The 15,454-nt window shown below is 36.6% G+C and overlaps 1 protein-coding gene across 4 annotated transcripts in view; it reads left to right on the top strand.

Moving 5' to 3' along the window:
- Positions 1-9: 9 nt before the first annotated feature.
- dpf3 (double PHD fingers 3) overlaps positions 10-15,454 on the top strand; it is a 38,670-nt gene continuing 23,225 nt past the window's right edge. For all 4 annotated transcript variants that reach the window (XR_002595545.2, XR_002595544.2, XM_022190443.2 and 1 more), the window contains exons 1-2: positions 10-446; positions 14,734-14,894. Coding sequence is in view for 2 of the 4 variants with exons in the window: in XM_022190443.2 (XP_022046135.1) it covers positions 415-446; positions 14,734-14,894 (193 nt within the window). In the remaining 2 variants the exon portion in view is untranslated. The remainder of the gene's footprint in view (positions 447-14,733; positions 14,895-15,454) is intronic.

Genomic DNA, 15,454 nt, shown 5'->3' with positions numbered 1-15,454 from the left:
AACTATATTTTCAGCATATTTCCAATAAGATGCATTTTATTTTAAATAATGAAAAGAAATCTAATTTTATTTATTGCAAACGGGTCGATTGTTGTTCAAAAAGTACTTTAAAACAGCTTGAAACGATGCTACACGCCAGCATGTGTGGTATTAAAGTCATTTCTAGCATTTCTTTTTATTGGGATAAAAGTAAATCGGGTTTATTTCACGGTGATATCATAGTCTGGTGTCTGGGACGTTAATTTTGACAGATTTATGTGAAGCCACGCCTAATGTCTGGACGCTGCTGTTGTATTGGTAGGAAACTCAGTGCACGCAGGACCGCATTGGCTGTTTTTTTTCTTTTCATTTTTTTTCATAAGGGTCCCAAACTACACCGAGATTTGGAATAATACGTTACAGTCCTGCAGGAAAATGGCGACTGTCATTCATAATCCATTAAAATCGTAAGTACATTTTTATTTTTTAAATGAATTTACTGCATTGGTTTGGTTGGATGTAGCGACTCTGGTTCATATCTAAATGTGTGTTTAACGCGCTTACCAGAAGCACCTTTACTGTGCACTTACTGGACAGACTCCTCAGTGTCTTCAGGTACCGCTAGCTGCTCAGCTGGTTGTGTAATATAAAAGCATACAATCGTGCAGAATATGCTCGGATAAACAACTGTAAATGCTTGCATTCAGTCTGCTGCAGCTGCTTTCTCCCACGCTGAAAGTTGTCCGCGTTTTGTTTATGTAGAAACGGTTGACATAAGTTTGCATGCGCGGCTCTTTGTCAGTGCAAGGATCTATATTTTCATGCAAATAATGCCACAAAGCTTGCAGCGATCCGGGTTTTAGTGTGAGACTGCTGTCAGTGCATGAATACAATGCACAGCAGACTGCTGGAACCTCAATACATGGATGTAGAAGAAACATGCAGTGTAGTTTTTAGGTTTAACCATTTATTGTGATCTTGGAAATCAAATAAATATTTAGTGATTTATGGAAATATCAGCTACTGAGCTTACGAATTATTAAAGCTATTGTTTGCATACACAGAATCCAAGTACAATCAATAGTGTTAATGGTACACAATTTACATTTTAATTAGAGCTGCAACTAATCATTATTTTAATTGTTGACTATTTTATCAGTTAATCAATTAGTGTTTTGGTCAAAAAGTCAGCAAATGGTAAAAAAAAAATGTCCAAAAAGTCAAACATGAAGCTATGAAATATCATGATTTGTCCACAATATTCACTTTTAAGCAGCTGTTATCAGGGAATGCACCACTCTATAAAAACACTTGTCAAAGTAGCTGGTGATTATTTTAATAGCAACTGATTAATCGATCAATAGTTGGTCTGGAATAAGTCAGGAAATGGTGAAAAATGTCCAAAAAGTTCAAGATGACCTTCTAAAATATCTTGTTTTGTCCACAACGTTCACATTTAGGAGCTGCTTTTAGAGAAATTCTCTTTTTTTTCTGAAATGAACTGTTTTTATTGATAATTAGTGGAGTTTTTGGTTCATTTAATAGTAATCGATAAGGTGTTTGATCTAGAAGACGTCGGAAAATGGTGAAAAATGTCCAAAAAATTCAAGATGACCTTCTAAAGTAACATGTTTTGTCCACAACATTAACATTTAAGAAGCTGCTATCAAGGAATTTCTGACTTTTTCCTGAAATGAATCATTTCATTGATTATTCCGTGTAGTTGATGACTCATTTAATAGTTGTTTGGTCAGAAAATGTTCAAAATGTGTAAGATGGTGTCTTAAAATGTCTTTGCTTTGCTCATAATATTCGCATTTGAGAAGCTTCAATCACAGAATTAACCGAATAATCGATAGTAGTTGACAAGGTTGATTAACTGATTAGTTGTTTAGTCCAGAAAATGTCAGAAAATGTCTTGTTTGTTCACAACGTTAACATAAGAAGCTGCAATCAGAAAATTCTTATGTTTTTTTTTTCCTTTTAAACGGCTCATACTGATTATATATCGATTAATCGATTAATCAGTTGTTTGGTCTCGATCAGAAAATGGCAAAAAAAAAATGACCGAGAAGTCCAAGGTGATGCTTTCAAATCATTTGTTTTTTGATATTCCAATTAAGAAACTGCAATCAGAGAGTTTCAGCAGTTTATTTGTTTAAAGTGCACTTAAACTGATAAATTTACTATCGACAGAGTTAGCGATTAATGGTTTATTAATGGCCTATAAGTGTCAGAATATTATGAAAAATGTCCATAAGTGCAAGATGACGTCCTTAAATGTCTTTTGTCCATAATATTTACATTTTAGAAGCAAGAGCAATTATTTGCTTTAATTAACTGCCCAAATAGTTGGAAATAAATTTATTTCTGTCACTCTGTTTGTTTGTTTTGCTGCTGGTCACGTGGAGTGTGCAGAGAGTTTGACAGTTAAACTGAAATCTATCGTGCAAGGTCAAATGTTTTTACCCAAAACTTGCTTTGATGAGACTGAAGACGATTCATGTTTAATTGATGTGACTGTGTGGATAAATGAGGCTTTCATCTCAACTCATAATGTTGTTTTTTCGTGTAAGTAAATCTTTTAAGGTGCATTTTTTTTTACATATTTTGTACAGAACCACGAATGTGAGGAATAATTTAAAGCAAACTCGCGAAGCTCTCGCTTTGTCGAGCTCTTTGTTGACAACTCAGACATCTCCCTGTACTTTGGAGAAAAAAAGCCTTTAAGCTGTTGTATTCTACCCAAACAGATTAAGCTGGAGATGAACTGTAGGTAAATGTGTTTGCTTTTGTGTGCTGTGCGTGTGGAGCAGCAGATTAGGAACGTCCCAGTATTTTCTAGAGTCCATCTGTTGAGAGGTGCATGTAAAGAAAGGCTGATGCTGGGGGCAGACGGAGGGATGGATGGAGGGAGTCCCATCTGCCCTTCACATGCTCAGACAGACACGTTTAATATCTGCAAAATAATGGAAATAATGTGTATGGGAGTCAGGACTCCACCTACCAAACTAAACACAACAGAACATGGAGGCAGATTAAGCTTGAGCAAGGAAATGTTGAGCATCAAAAACTCGCTTTGCTGCATTTTAGTGAATTTGTATGCACTATTTAATGGTGGAAAACACTTATTTTTGACACGTTAGAACTTAAACTATAAGCAAATATAATGCAAGAAGACATTCTGCATTACTTTAAAATTATTTAAGAAAAAAAGTCCACAGATTGATTAACTGATTATCAATATAGCTGAAGATTATTTTAATAGTTGACAACTAATTGTTATTGTCATTGTTCGGTCCCTAAAATGTCAAAAAATAGTGAAAAATGTCCAAAAAGTCCAAGATGAAACCCTTAAATGTCTTGTTTTCGGCAACATAATTACATTAAAAAAGCTACAAATGGAGAATTTAGACTTTCTTTCTATCAGAATTGTCGATAGTTAACTTGATAGTTGACAACTAACCGATAAATCAATTATTTGTCATGCCAAAAAATTGTGAAAAATGGCCATAAATCTCAGATGATGTCCTCGAATGTCTTGTTTTGTTCACAACATTCACATTTAGGAAGGCACAATCAGAGTATTTAGACTTTTTCTTCTCAAATATTTCAATTTGGTTAATTGATTATCAAAATAGTTGGTGAATAATTGAATATCTGACAACATGTCAATTAATTGTTTAGGTAAAAACTTTCCACAAAGTCCAAGATTGCACCCTGAGATGTCTTGTTTTGTCATCAGTATCCACATTTATTAAACTGCAATTAGATAATTTAGAGAGTTTTTCCTTTAAACACATCGATAGAAATTTAGAGTAGCTGATGATTGATTTCATTGTTGCCTACTAACCGGTTTGGTCCATAAAATATTGGAAAATGTTTTTTTAAAAAAAGGAAAAATGTCCAAAATGTCTAAGACACCATCCTTGAATGTCTTGTTTGCTGTATTTTCAGTCTGTCCAGCTGACTTAGGGTGAAGGCAGGGGACGCACTGGACAGGTCACCAGTCTATCACAGGGCTACACATAGGGACAAACAAACACACTGACATTCACACACAGTTTTGGAGTCACCATTTAACCTCAGCATGTTTTTGGACTGTGGGAGGAAGCCAGAGGACCTGGTGAAAAGCCACTCATGCACAGGGAGAACATGCAAACTCCATGCAGAAACATCCCAGGTCCAGGCCGGGATGCAAACCGGGGATCTTCTAGCTGTGAGGAGACAGTGCTAACCATAGACCTACTGTGCAGTCAAAATTGCTTAAACAGATAAATTGAAATTTAAAATGGTTAGTGAATAACTGATTAGCTGACAGCTAATCAGTTAGTTGTTTGGTTTTGGTCATAAAATAGTGCAATGCTGAATTCAGACTATTGAGACTATTTTTCTTTAAAAAAACAAAATACACCGACTGATTAATTATAATTCAGAATATTTGACTAGTTTGCTGTAGAGCAGTTAATCAGTTAGTTGTTTGGTCAATACAATGTAAGAAAATGTTATTAAAAAAATCCAAATAGTCAAAGATGATGCTCAGAAATGTTGTGTTTTTCCACAATATTCACCATTATGAAAGCATTTGATACATTAATTAATTGGCAACTAATCAGTTAACTGATTAGTTGTTTTGGTCTATATCAGAAAATGGCAAAAATGGCAAAAAAGAGCCCAACATGACACTGTCAAATGTCTTGTTTTGTTCACAATATTCACATCTAAGAAGCTGGGATAAGAGAATTTAGGGATGTTTTTTTCTTCAAAACATGCTGAAATAGTTTGTATGTGTTCCAGGAAGATTCCTGCTCATGTTTTCATCATAAACTGCAGAGAAAAGACAAAAACACACAAACGTGTACTGGAAGCTGGAATCTGCAGGAACAACTGTAATGAAAACTGCATGTGAAGTGGCCATAGGAATGTGAGGACCAATATCCAGTAACATGTGTCTCTGGGAAATAATGCTGTGGTCCAGTTTTCCTGCAGTGTGAAACAATAGATCGACTCCTCATCTGTCCTCAGGATGTGGCTGTTAAATCATACATGGTAATAATCTGCCGCCAGACTCTAACAGATGAATTTTAACCATCAGCACCTGGCAGTTAATACGCCTGGACTCTACACTCACTCGTATCAGGGCTGTTTAGACACGCATATTTACATGACTGATTTAAAGTCACTCTCTTTTCATTTGAATTTTTTATTTGTTTTTTTTTATTTACAAAGGCTTCTTGCCCTGCACTGTAAAAAAATTAAAAATTAATGTTTTTTTACCATTATCATCTGCAGTCTTTGGAAGAATTTACAGTTTTTTTTACATTTTTTAGATGCTTTGTAAATTCTCAGTAAAAAAAGTTAATTCAGATGGCGACTGCAAAAGACAAAACAACAATAACAATAAGAAAACAAGAGTAATTTACCCTTTTTTTATTTACAATTGACTGGAGAATAAGATTATTTTACTTACTGTATTTAAATATAACCAAAATATAAATATTTTATAGGTGCTTGCCATTATTTGAAAGAAAATGTCCATTTTATTTTTTTAATGATATTAATTTACAGATTTCTCATGTTTTGTTAAATTGCAGATATTATCTAGTAAAATTAAATTAAAAAAAATAGTAGTTAGCCATAAAAAATTCGGGTCAAAATTGTAAATATTATCTATATCAAAAATCTGTATTTTTACAAATAATATTTTATTCTTTTATGGCATTAAACTTTACATTATTTATTATATTTAAATCAGTAAAATATCAGAAAATATATGTGATTTGAAAGAAAAAAATATTTATATGTAGGACCTTTTAATTTGGCATTTTACAGACTTTCATTTGTTTTGTTAAATTAAAGATAATATCAAGTAACATATCAGAAAAACGCATTCATTCACCCTGAAACACCAAGAATAAAATTCTAAATATTGACGATATTAAAAATCCTTACAAATGGTGCTTAGTTCTTTTATGATATTGGAAGATACAGTTACTCAATTTTTCTCTGCATTTAAAACAGGAAAAATATAATTATTTCACAGATATTTGTTCTTTTTTTAAATCACAGAAAAATTGTGTTAATTTCCCCATAAAACCTTCAAAAACAACCCGACACTGTAAATAATGTCCACACAAAAAATGTGTATTTTTACAAATAGAAAGTCATTCTTTAACAAAGTGTGACCATAAAATAAAACATTTTTTGTATTTAAATCAGCAAAAATATCATTATTTTACAGGAATGTTATTTTATTGTTATTTTTATTATATTTTTACTGCTCTTTCAGTTTTTGAATGTTGCAGTATTCTATTATTTTTTGAGTGTATTTTTTTTCTGTCACCCTTGCTGGGAAATTTTCACCATTTTTTTTTTACAGATTTATTTGTATTTTTTTACAGTGTGTGGGGCTGACTGTGTGAGGAAACTGAAATAAGTGATTGTCATTCAAAGATGTGCATAACATTGCTGTTAAATCGCTTCCTTTGTGTCAGTAGGTCTGTTTTCATAAAGCACAGAGCTCAGGTGTGAGGCGGTCGTGTTTGCAGGAGGCTGCAATCAGAGATTAGAGGAAAATGTAAAGGAGATGGAGATGGTTGGGGGGATGTTTGGGGCTAGTGTAGCCTGGCGCCCCTCCCCCAGCGTGGGTGAGTGATGGAGGGGTGAGGGGGTGTCTGTCTGGAGCTTATATTTATGCTACAGCCTGAACACCGAGGTGAAGCCTGGCCTTTGTCTATGTGAGCTCAGACAGTAGAAGAGGCTTCCGGGCACAAGGAATTAAATATATTTCAACATTTTTTTTGAATTTTTGGAAGGCAGCAGATTTGTTTTGCTGTTCTGCTTGTGCCAGTGGTGCAGACTCTGCATGCATGCTACTGTGCACATGCTCCTGCATTTCCCTCCATGCCTGGTTGAAATGAGTCTCGGCAGAACAACAGCAGCATCTGAATCTGGGTTTCCCTTTTCCTCCTTCTCAGCTGCAGCCCCCCCCCCCCCTCCCCCACTGCACCTTTCCCTTTTCAGCCTCTTTTGTGTGTCCGTTTGTGCGCTCGTGCGTGCACACATGCTCGTGTTGGAGAGAAAATGAGTGTGACAGGGTTTGAAAGCGAACACGTGTGCCCCAGGACATATCAGATCTCCCTCCTCCTTCCTCCCGTTCGGCCTCCTCGGCTTCTCCTCCTCCTCCTCCTCCTCCCCGGCCTACAAAGTGCCACACAGATCCGACCAGCATGCTGTTGCCCTGCACTTCCTCTTTCTTAACCCATAGCCAAACTGGATGCTGCGTCTTTGCACAGCTTGTGGTCCATCATCTCCAACTTTTCCAAATCTGCGAGTTTAATTCCATAAAGATGAGTGTGAGTGCAGTAATTTATGTCATCCTCATTTCTGTGTTGTTTTCCATTAGCTCCATCTCAAAACCCTGAATGAGATCATGCAAACAACTGTTTAACGGTTCTACTTTCTGGAAGACACTATACCTCCATTATTTTACAGACTAATCGATTAGTTTCGTCTATAAAATGACAGAAAATGGTATAAAATGTCCAAAAAAAATCTAAGATGACGCCCTCAAACTTCGTGTTTTTTCTACAACATTCATATTTATTCAGCTCAAATAGGAGAATTTAGGTTGTTTTTCCTTGAGAAAATGACTCAGACTAAAAAACGGATGATCAGATATCGAGAAGTTCAAGATGCTAAATGTCTTGTTTTCTCCAAAGATATTCAGTTTACTGCCACAAAGGAGGAAAGAAACAAGAAAATAATCCCAGTTAGATAGCTGCAGTCAGAGAATTTAGACTTTTTTTCTTTAAAAAGTTGCTTAAAATGACCAATCAATTAAAAAATATAAATGAATTAATGCAGATCTTTCCAAAATCTAAAATGATTGATATGAGAAAAGGATGTGGTATCAGGACTAAATATTTCTTTATTGTGTGATGCAAACAAGAATGTGGAGTGAGAAAACTGCTTACAATTTCCTTAGTGACAAAAAATGGAAGCAAATGAGACCAATATATATTAAGAATGTTATTTTCATCGTTGAATAATTATTGATCACTTTCTCGATCTAGAAAATGTCAATAAATTGTGAAAAATGTCAGTGTTTTCCACACCTCAGGTTATATATATTCAATTTACGTCAAAAAGAGGGAAAAATAACAGAAAATATTCATATTGTCGAAGCCGCAATCATAGAATTTAGACAGCTTTCTTAACAAAAAAATTCAAACTGATTAACTGAATATCAAAATAGTCGACTACTTATCTCAGAGGGGATCTGTTCATTGATTTATACTTCAATTGTTGCAGCTCTGCAAAGAAAAGTCTCAAATCCTCACGTGCACGAAGGTAAATGTTTCGCATTTTAGCTTGAAAAGTCAAACAATCCAACAGTTGTTTCATCTCTAAAACGAAATATCTCATTAAGATGTTTAGAACTTGTTGGGACAAGGTGGAAGCAGTTCAGAGGAACGTGCTGAGAGATGAGCAGAAACATAAGGAGAAGCTTGACAGTGACAGATTAAGCTGCTGATGCGTTCTTTTAGTGATTAATTAATCTGTGCATGAAGGAGGAAGAGAAAGTGTTGCTATAACTTGTTCTGACCAACCACCTATAACACATGCTGATATGAGCCCAGAAAGTTTACCACAAGTGCACTTTTAAGAGTTTCTCCTCCAATAAATATAGCAAAAACTTTCATTTAACGTCTAATAGGTCTTGAAACTTCTCCAAAAAAATGTGTCGTGTGTCCAAAAAATGTCTAAAATTACTCCAAAATGACAAAACCTTCCCCGAAATGACTCAAAAGTCAAGCCAGTGATTCACGTCTGTGAGATGATCCTGGTATCTTCTGTGTGTAAAATAATCCTTTCATTGTCTAGAATCTGTTCTGACCAACCACCTATCACACATGCTGGTATCAGCCTTGAAAGTTTACCCAGAATGCACTTTTTAAAGCTTTCTCCAGCCCTATTTCAACACACTACCACCCCCGTGCTTCACTGTCAGGACTATGCATTCACTGAGGTACTACAGGTCAGAAAAGACATAAAACAACCACAAATAGACACAAAATACCCACAGCAATGAACAAAACTACCACAAAGGTGCCAAAGTGGCTTCAAAATGTTAAAAAAAATTACATGAAAGTTGTTCAGAGGTTGAACAGTTTCCCAAAATTACAGAAAAGTTGTTCAAAATGACAAAAAACTGTTCAAACTATTAAAAAGAAAACTGACTTGAACTCAAAAAAATTGCATAGAAAATGTCCAAAATGACTAAAAATGTCTTCAGAATGACATGTAAACTGTCAAAACGATTAAAAATTACAGAAAGAAATTCTGCATAACAAAACTAGATTCAGTGTTTAGATTATTTGTGTGGTGGATGTAAAACCAAAACTTAAACTTGTCTTTTTTAGCCCCGAAAATGTCATGTGTCTATCTGCTGTACTTATTATGCTCAAAGATGATAAAGTCCATTAAATAGTGTGAAATTGGGGCGTGTAACTGAAAATATTCAAAATGTGAAAGTAAAACTTTGCATTTTCTTTAAATACATTAAAGTTACTGTAGATAAAGAATCAGCTAATTCTGAGGTTGAGTGGGTGATTTTTCATGCAAGTTTGAATACATTTGACTTTGATTCTTTAGATTTTTTATCCATTTTTATTCTTATTTGCACTTCTGCTAATTGTCATGTTCTTCCAGACAAATTTCGTTGCACTTCTGCTCAATGACAATAAAGTCTCTTTCTCTTTATCTATGTGCTCACCTGAAGTTCAGTGTAAATAAATTTAGCGTAGAGAAAAATAACATGAAAAGCTGCTTCTCTTCATCTCCATAAGCTTTTACCTGCAAACTCTAACCTGCATATATTGAGCTGATGAAATGGCTCTTTGCCCATTGACCACACAAAGCTCCTCTGTGCTGCACAATCACAAAAAAACACAACTGCAGATTCAATCAGTATCCAGGAAGCTGCTCTCAAACAGGAATGCGTTTCCCCAACATGCAACACTTACATAAGCAGCCGTACAGTGAAACTAAACGGGCTGAATCAGGTTAGGGAGTCTCAGGACGCAGATGCTCTCCGAGGCGAACGCTGTCACTTCACTCTCACGTGATGAATAAATGCAAAACAAGCAGACACGAAACGCTCACTTATATAAGAGTTTACGAAGCTGCCTGAGGACGGCGTTGGTGGAAATGGGACGAATAAGCGACAGAGATGATGGTGAAGAAACCAGAGGTCCAGTTTAGACAGCAGAGATAAGACTTGATCTGGTCTCGCACTGTAAAAACGCCCAGAGCACCAGCTGCGGTCCTCATTTCTGTGGTTCTGCTGCACAAAACTCTTCAGCCTACAGCCGCCACATGTGTTTAAAGCCAGACATTATCCATGCGCTGTGGCACTGAGGGTGCACACAGAGTTTTTGCATGCAGGCCAAAAATTACACCATTTTCACAGCCAGAAACTACAAAAAAAAAAAAATCAAAGAATTGTACGATTTTCAACTTTCAGATGGTCTAAATCTAAGCTTAAAGTCATATTATTTCATCAAAATCACATTATTTTGGTAAAAAATTGGTAAAAGTAAACTAGGCTGCACAGTGGATTAGTGGTTAGCACTTTTGCCTTGCAGCAAGAAGATCCCCGGTTCAAATCCTGGCCTGGGCCTGGGATCTTTCTGCATGGAGTTTGCATGTTATAATAATAATGGTTACATTTATATAGCGCTTTTCAAGACACCCAAAGCGCTTTACAATGAATCCATCATTATTCATTCGCTCACACATTCTCACTCTGGTGGTGGTAAACTACATTTGTAGCCACAGCTGCCCTGGGGCAGACTGACGGAAGCGTGGCAGCCAATCCGCGCCTACGGCCCCTCCGACCACCACCAACATTCACACGCATTCATACACCAGTGTGAGAGCACTGGAGGCAAGGTGGGTTAAGTGTCTTGCCCAAGGACACAACAGCACATGACTAGACGAGAGCGGGAATCGAATCGAACCGCCGACCCTTCAATCATTGGACGACCCGCTCTAACACCTGATCCACAGCCGCCCCGTCCCTGTGCATGCATGGGTTTTCTCCGGGCACTCCGGCTTCCTCCCACAGTCCAAAAATATGCTGAGGTTAATTGGTTACTCTAAATTGCCCGTAGGTGTGATTGTTTGTCTGTATATGTAGCCCTGTGACAGACTGGCGACCTGTCCAGGGTGTCCCCTGCCTTCACCCGAGTCAGCTGGGATAGACTCCAGCGACCCTAGTGAGGATAAAGCAGTGTATAGAGAATGGATGGATGGTAAAAGTAAACTCTCTTCTAACCAAATGGTGTGATAAAACTGCACCTTTCAGAGTGGCCTTTTATTGTGGGCAGTCTAAGGCACACCTGTGCACTAATCATGGTGTCTAATCAGCATCTTGATATGGAACACCTGTGAGGTGGGATGGATTATCTCAGCAAAGGAGAAGTGCTCACTATCACAGGTTTAGACAGATTTGTGAACAATATTTGAGAGAAATGGTGATATTTTGTATGTGGAAAAAGTTTTAGATCTTTGAGTTCATCTCATAAAAAATGGGAGCAAAAACAAAAGTGCTGCGTTTATATTTTTGTTGAGCGTTCAACTTTAAAGGTTGATCTAAATCAGCAAATTTGAATTTGTATTTTGGAACAGAGAATTTACAGTAATTTGGTAAATAGGTTCATTGAATTGTATTATAACGTGTCGAGAAGATTTACGACAATCCCCGCTGGTTGTCTGTCGATCTCGAGGTGACATAAAGTAATTTCTTTGCGCTGTTGATCAGATTAAAAGCTTCTCCTCATAATAAATCACCATCACGGCAGCTGTAGCGTCCTGTAATATCAGCTTTATGTCCGCTAGATAAAATACGACCACATATGATGCTATCACAGCGTGGTTTTGCATCATTATCATCACTTTAGATGGATTTCTTTAAATTAGAGGAATTTAAATAACTTAATGCCTCAGAGAAGATCATATCAGAATCATTATTTTTGCTGAATTTCCTCCTGCCAGGGAGCGTTTGCAACAGAAATTATTATCATGGTGCACACAATATCCAGTTATTTCATCATCATCTGCAGCCACATGTCAAAAACAAACCAAACTTTGCGTTTTGGTAATTCTTTCCTCATTCCTCCATCATATTTTATGTTTAATACCTGATTGTGTCTCTGCTGCTGCCTCTCTCCAAACCTCTTCCTCCCTTCCCCCTCCATCCATCCTCTTCCTCCATCTCCAAACACTGCACATCTTTGTGAGATTCAGTGTGACCAGAGCGCTGGTCTTTGTCCAGCCTGGCATTCTTTACATATCTGTGTAGTGGATCCACAGAGTGTTATTCCCAGCCGGAGAGAGTCACTGATGGGCAGTCGGATGTCTGTCTTTGGCTATATTTACTCTCACCCAGCAGCAAACAGTCACAGCAGCATTATTAAAAAAAACATTTCTAAACTCCCTGTCACTGGTTGCACCAGATTAAATGATGGCAATGTTGAGAAATCAGATGTTTTTTTTGTTACTTCTGCTGTGTGTGAAATGATCTCAGCTGCATAAATCCTCCCTCTGCGTGATGCTGACATGACATTATTGATGATATCTGCTCTCCTTCGATCCATATTGTGTGTTTACATCATCGTTTCTCGCGTTTTTCAGCTTCCTTTTGTGTTGCATCGGATGTCTGCAGCAGAGGCAGACTTTACACAACAAACTGAGATTTCCAGATAATCCCAAACTCACCAGCTGCCCTGCACATGTTATTGCCATTAGGCATAAAAAAAGCAAAAAAAGAGAAGAAATTGAATGCACAAAGATTTTTTTTTTTCAGTTGAGCTCAGATGTTGAGTGGATGAGGCAGAAACAAGTAAATATTAATGTAAAATCCTCTTTAGTTGATCTTCTCTGTGTATCTGACTGTTTATCTGCAATATTTTCTGACTCTATCATGAAACTTGTGTTGCCAAAACCCATTTTTTGAAAATGGAATTGCCAGTAATGACGCCTGACCTTTACACTAACTTTAACCATTTTGCATGTTATTGTAACTTCATTAAATGACTTGGAAAAAAAAACTCAAATGTGTAGAAATTGCGTGCAAAATATGCTTGACATGGCGTGCTATTTATGTACAATCCTATCATGTCACAACACATCATGTACAGCATTAATATGGAGCTAACAGTCTGAATAACAGCCTCATTTTGCCACCTAAGTCAGAGCAGATCAGCCTGATTTGAAGGAAGATTCAAGTAGATAGAGAGGGATGGTGTAAACCTTTTGATAATCTGTAAAAAAGGGAAATATTAGCATCTAATATCCATATTCTTTCTGATCGAAATATATATTTTTATTGTTTGTCTCCCAAAACAAGTGTCTTCCAGCAGACTTCGCTTCAGACTTCCATACACTGAATCCTTTTATCAACACATTCGTAGCTGTGAATTATGAATAATTTGTGCATTTAGAAACCCTGTGCAATATCTGTCATATATACTAGAATATGTGCTGTATTGTTTGTTTTTTTACTGACAGGGAAATCTGTACAATATAGATAAAATCTGTGCAATATCAATACTTCTCACAGCATTTCTATTTATGAAATCATCTGTGCATTGCCATTGATATGTGCAATGTTGTTGTTTCTAGAACTAGTACTTATGCTTTAGTACATGTATTTTGGTTTATCTTTTCTGTTGTGCTATCCCCTTAAAGGCTTGTCTTATCCTTTCAAAGACTGCAGTAGAATTATGTGCTCCTGAGATTGATGCTGCAGCAAAATGGGATGCAGGATTAATCTTTAGTAATCAACTACGAAATGAGCTGCCAACATTTTTGATAATTTGACACCCTCTACAGAAGGGGATTAGCTCAAATGGTAGAGCACTTGCTTTGTGTGCGAGAGGTAGCGGGATCGATACCCGCATCCTCCAACAAACTATTTGGTGGAGACTCGGTAAAGAAAATAATTGGTTTGAATAAAGTATTCAGAGTACAGCTTCTTAAATGTGAGTGTTTTCAGTTGCCTTTCTGCTTATATGTCAATAAACGCAATATCTTTGAATTTTTGACCAAAGAAGACCTTCGAGGAAACAGTGAGCGACATTTTTAACTATTTAGTTTTTAAAAATGACTAAAATCTCTAATATCTGCTTCTTAAATGTGAATATTGTGAATAAAACAACATTTTAGGACATGATCTTTTTGTAAATTTTCGCTATTTTGTGACACGTTATGGACTAAATGACCAATTGGTTAATCTGGATGTTTGAATGAATGTATGGATAAATCAACAACTATTTTTAGAATTAACTTATTGATTATATTGAATCATTTTCTTAAGAATCTTAAATCTCTGACCTTAGTGTCTTATCAAAGAAACAAGACATTTGAGGATGTTATTTTCTCCTTGTTGGACATTTTTCACTGTTTTCTGACATTTTAGAGATCAAATACCTTATTGATTAATTGTGAAAATGGTTGATACAAAACCAACGATGGAAATAATTGTTTGTTGCAGACTTGTCAATTCCCGTGTGGGTCCATCTTTGTCTTTTTCTTCTTCTGAATAAAATTTTATCAATAAAGTTGGAAATAAAGTTCTTCTTCTGTTATACTTAAAGCAGATTAGACGCCTCACAATAGACAGAACCCCTTAGCTCATGTCAAAAAAATAAAATACTGTCCATGAAACTGCAACTTTTCTGTGATAAGGCTCGGCGATCAGTTCTACAAGGAGGCCATCGAACACTGTCGGAACTACAATGCCCGACTGTGTGCCGAACGCAGCGTCCGGATGCCTTTTCTGGACTCTCAGACCGGCGTGGCTCAGAACAACTGCTACATCTGGATGGAGAAACGCCACCGACAGCCAGGTGAGACGCACTGCGAAACCTAATCATTCCTGATTTTACTGACAAAGTGTATTTTAAGACATCTGCTGTTTGATTTTTGCTTCTTGACTCAAGTTACACATCTCACCTGTAAGTTCTACATAAGGAACAGGAAAACATCTAGTATGAGGAAAGCTGAAATATCTCCACCCAAGGTCTCCCAAAGCACTGCTACAATTTTAATATTCTTGATTATGTCTATTTTATAAAATGGATGGTTGCATTGAAATATTTTACTGCAAAAATTATTTATTTGGTGGCCACCTGTAGCTCAACAGGTTAAGTAGGTGCCCCATAAACAGGGGCTATAGTCCCCAGCACAGCGGTTCTGGGGTCGAGGCTGATCCATGGCTGTTTACTGCATTTTTTCCCTGGCTTTTCTCCCCACATTTCCTGTCTCTCCCTCTATTGTGCCCTATAATAAAGGCCAAAAAATAACTTTAAAAAAGTTGTTTATCTGGATGATATCTGGATCTTCCCCTAAACCAAAAACTGGTTAAAAAAAAATAAAAATTGTATTCTACTTCTCACGTGCATTTCTG

This window comes from Acanthochromis polyacanthus, chromosome 16 (genome assembly GCF_021347895.1).
Source record: "Acanthochromis polyacanthus isolate Apoly-LR-REF ecotype Palm Island chromosome 16, KAUST_Apoly_ChrSc, whole genome shotgun sequence".
NCBI classification, from domain to species: Eukaryota; Metazoa; Chordata; class Actinopteri; family Pomacentridae; genus Acanthochromis; species Acanthochromis polyacanthus.
This window is presented reverse-complemented; position numbering and strand designations above follow the sequence as displayed.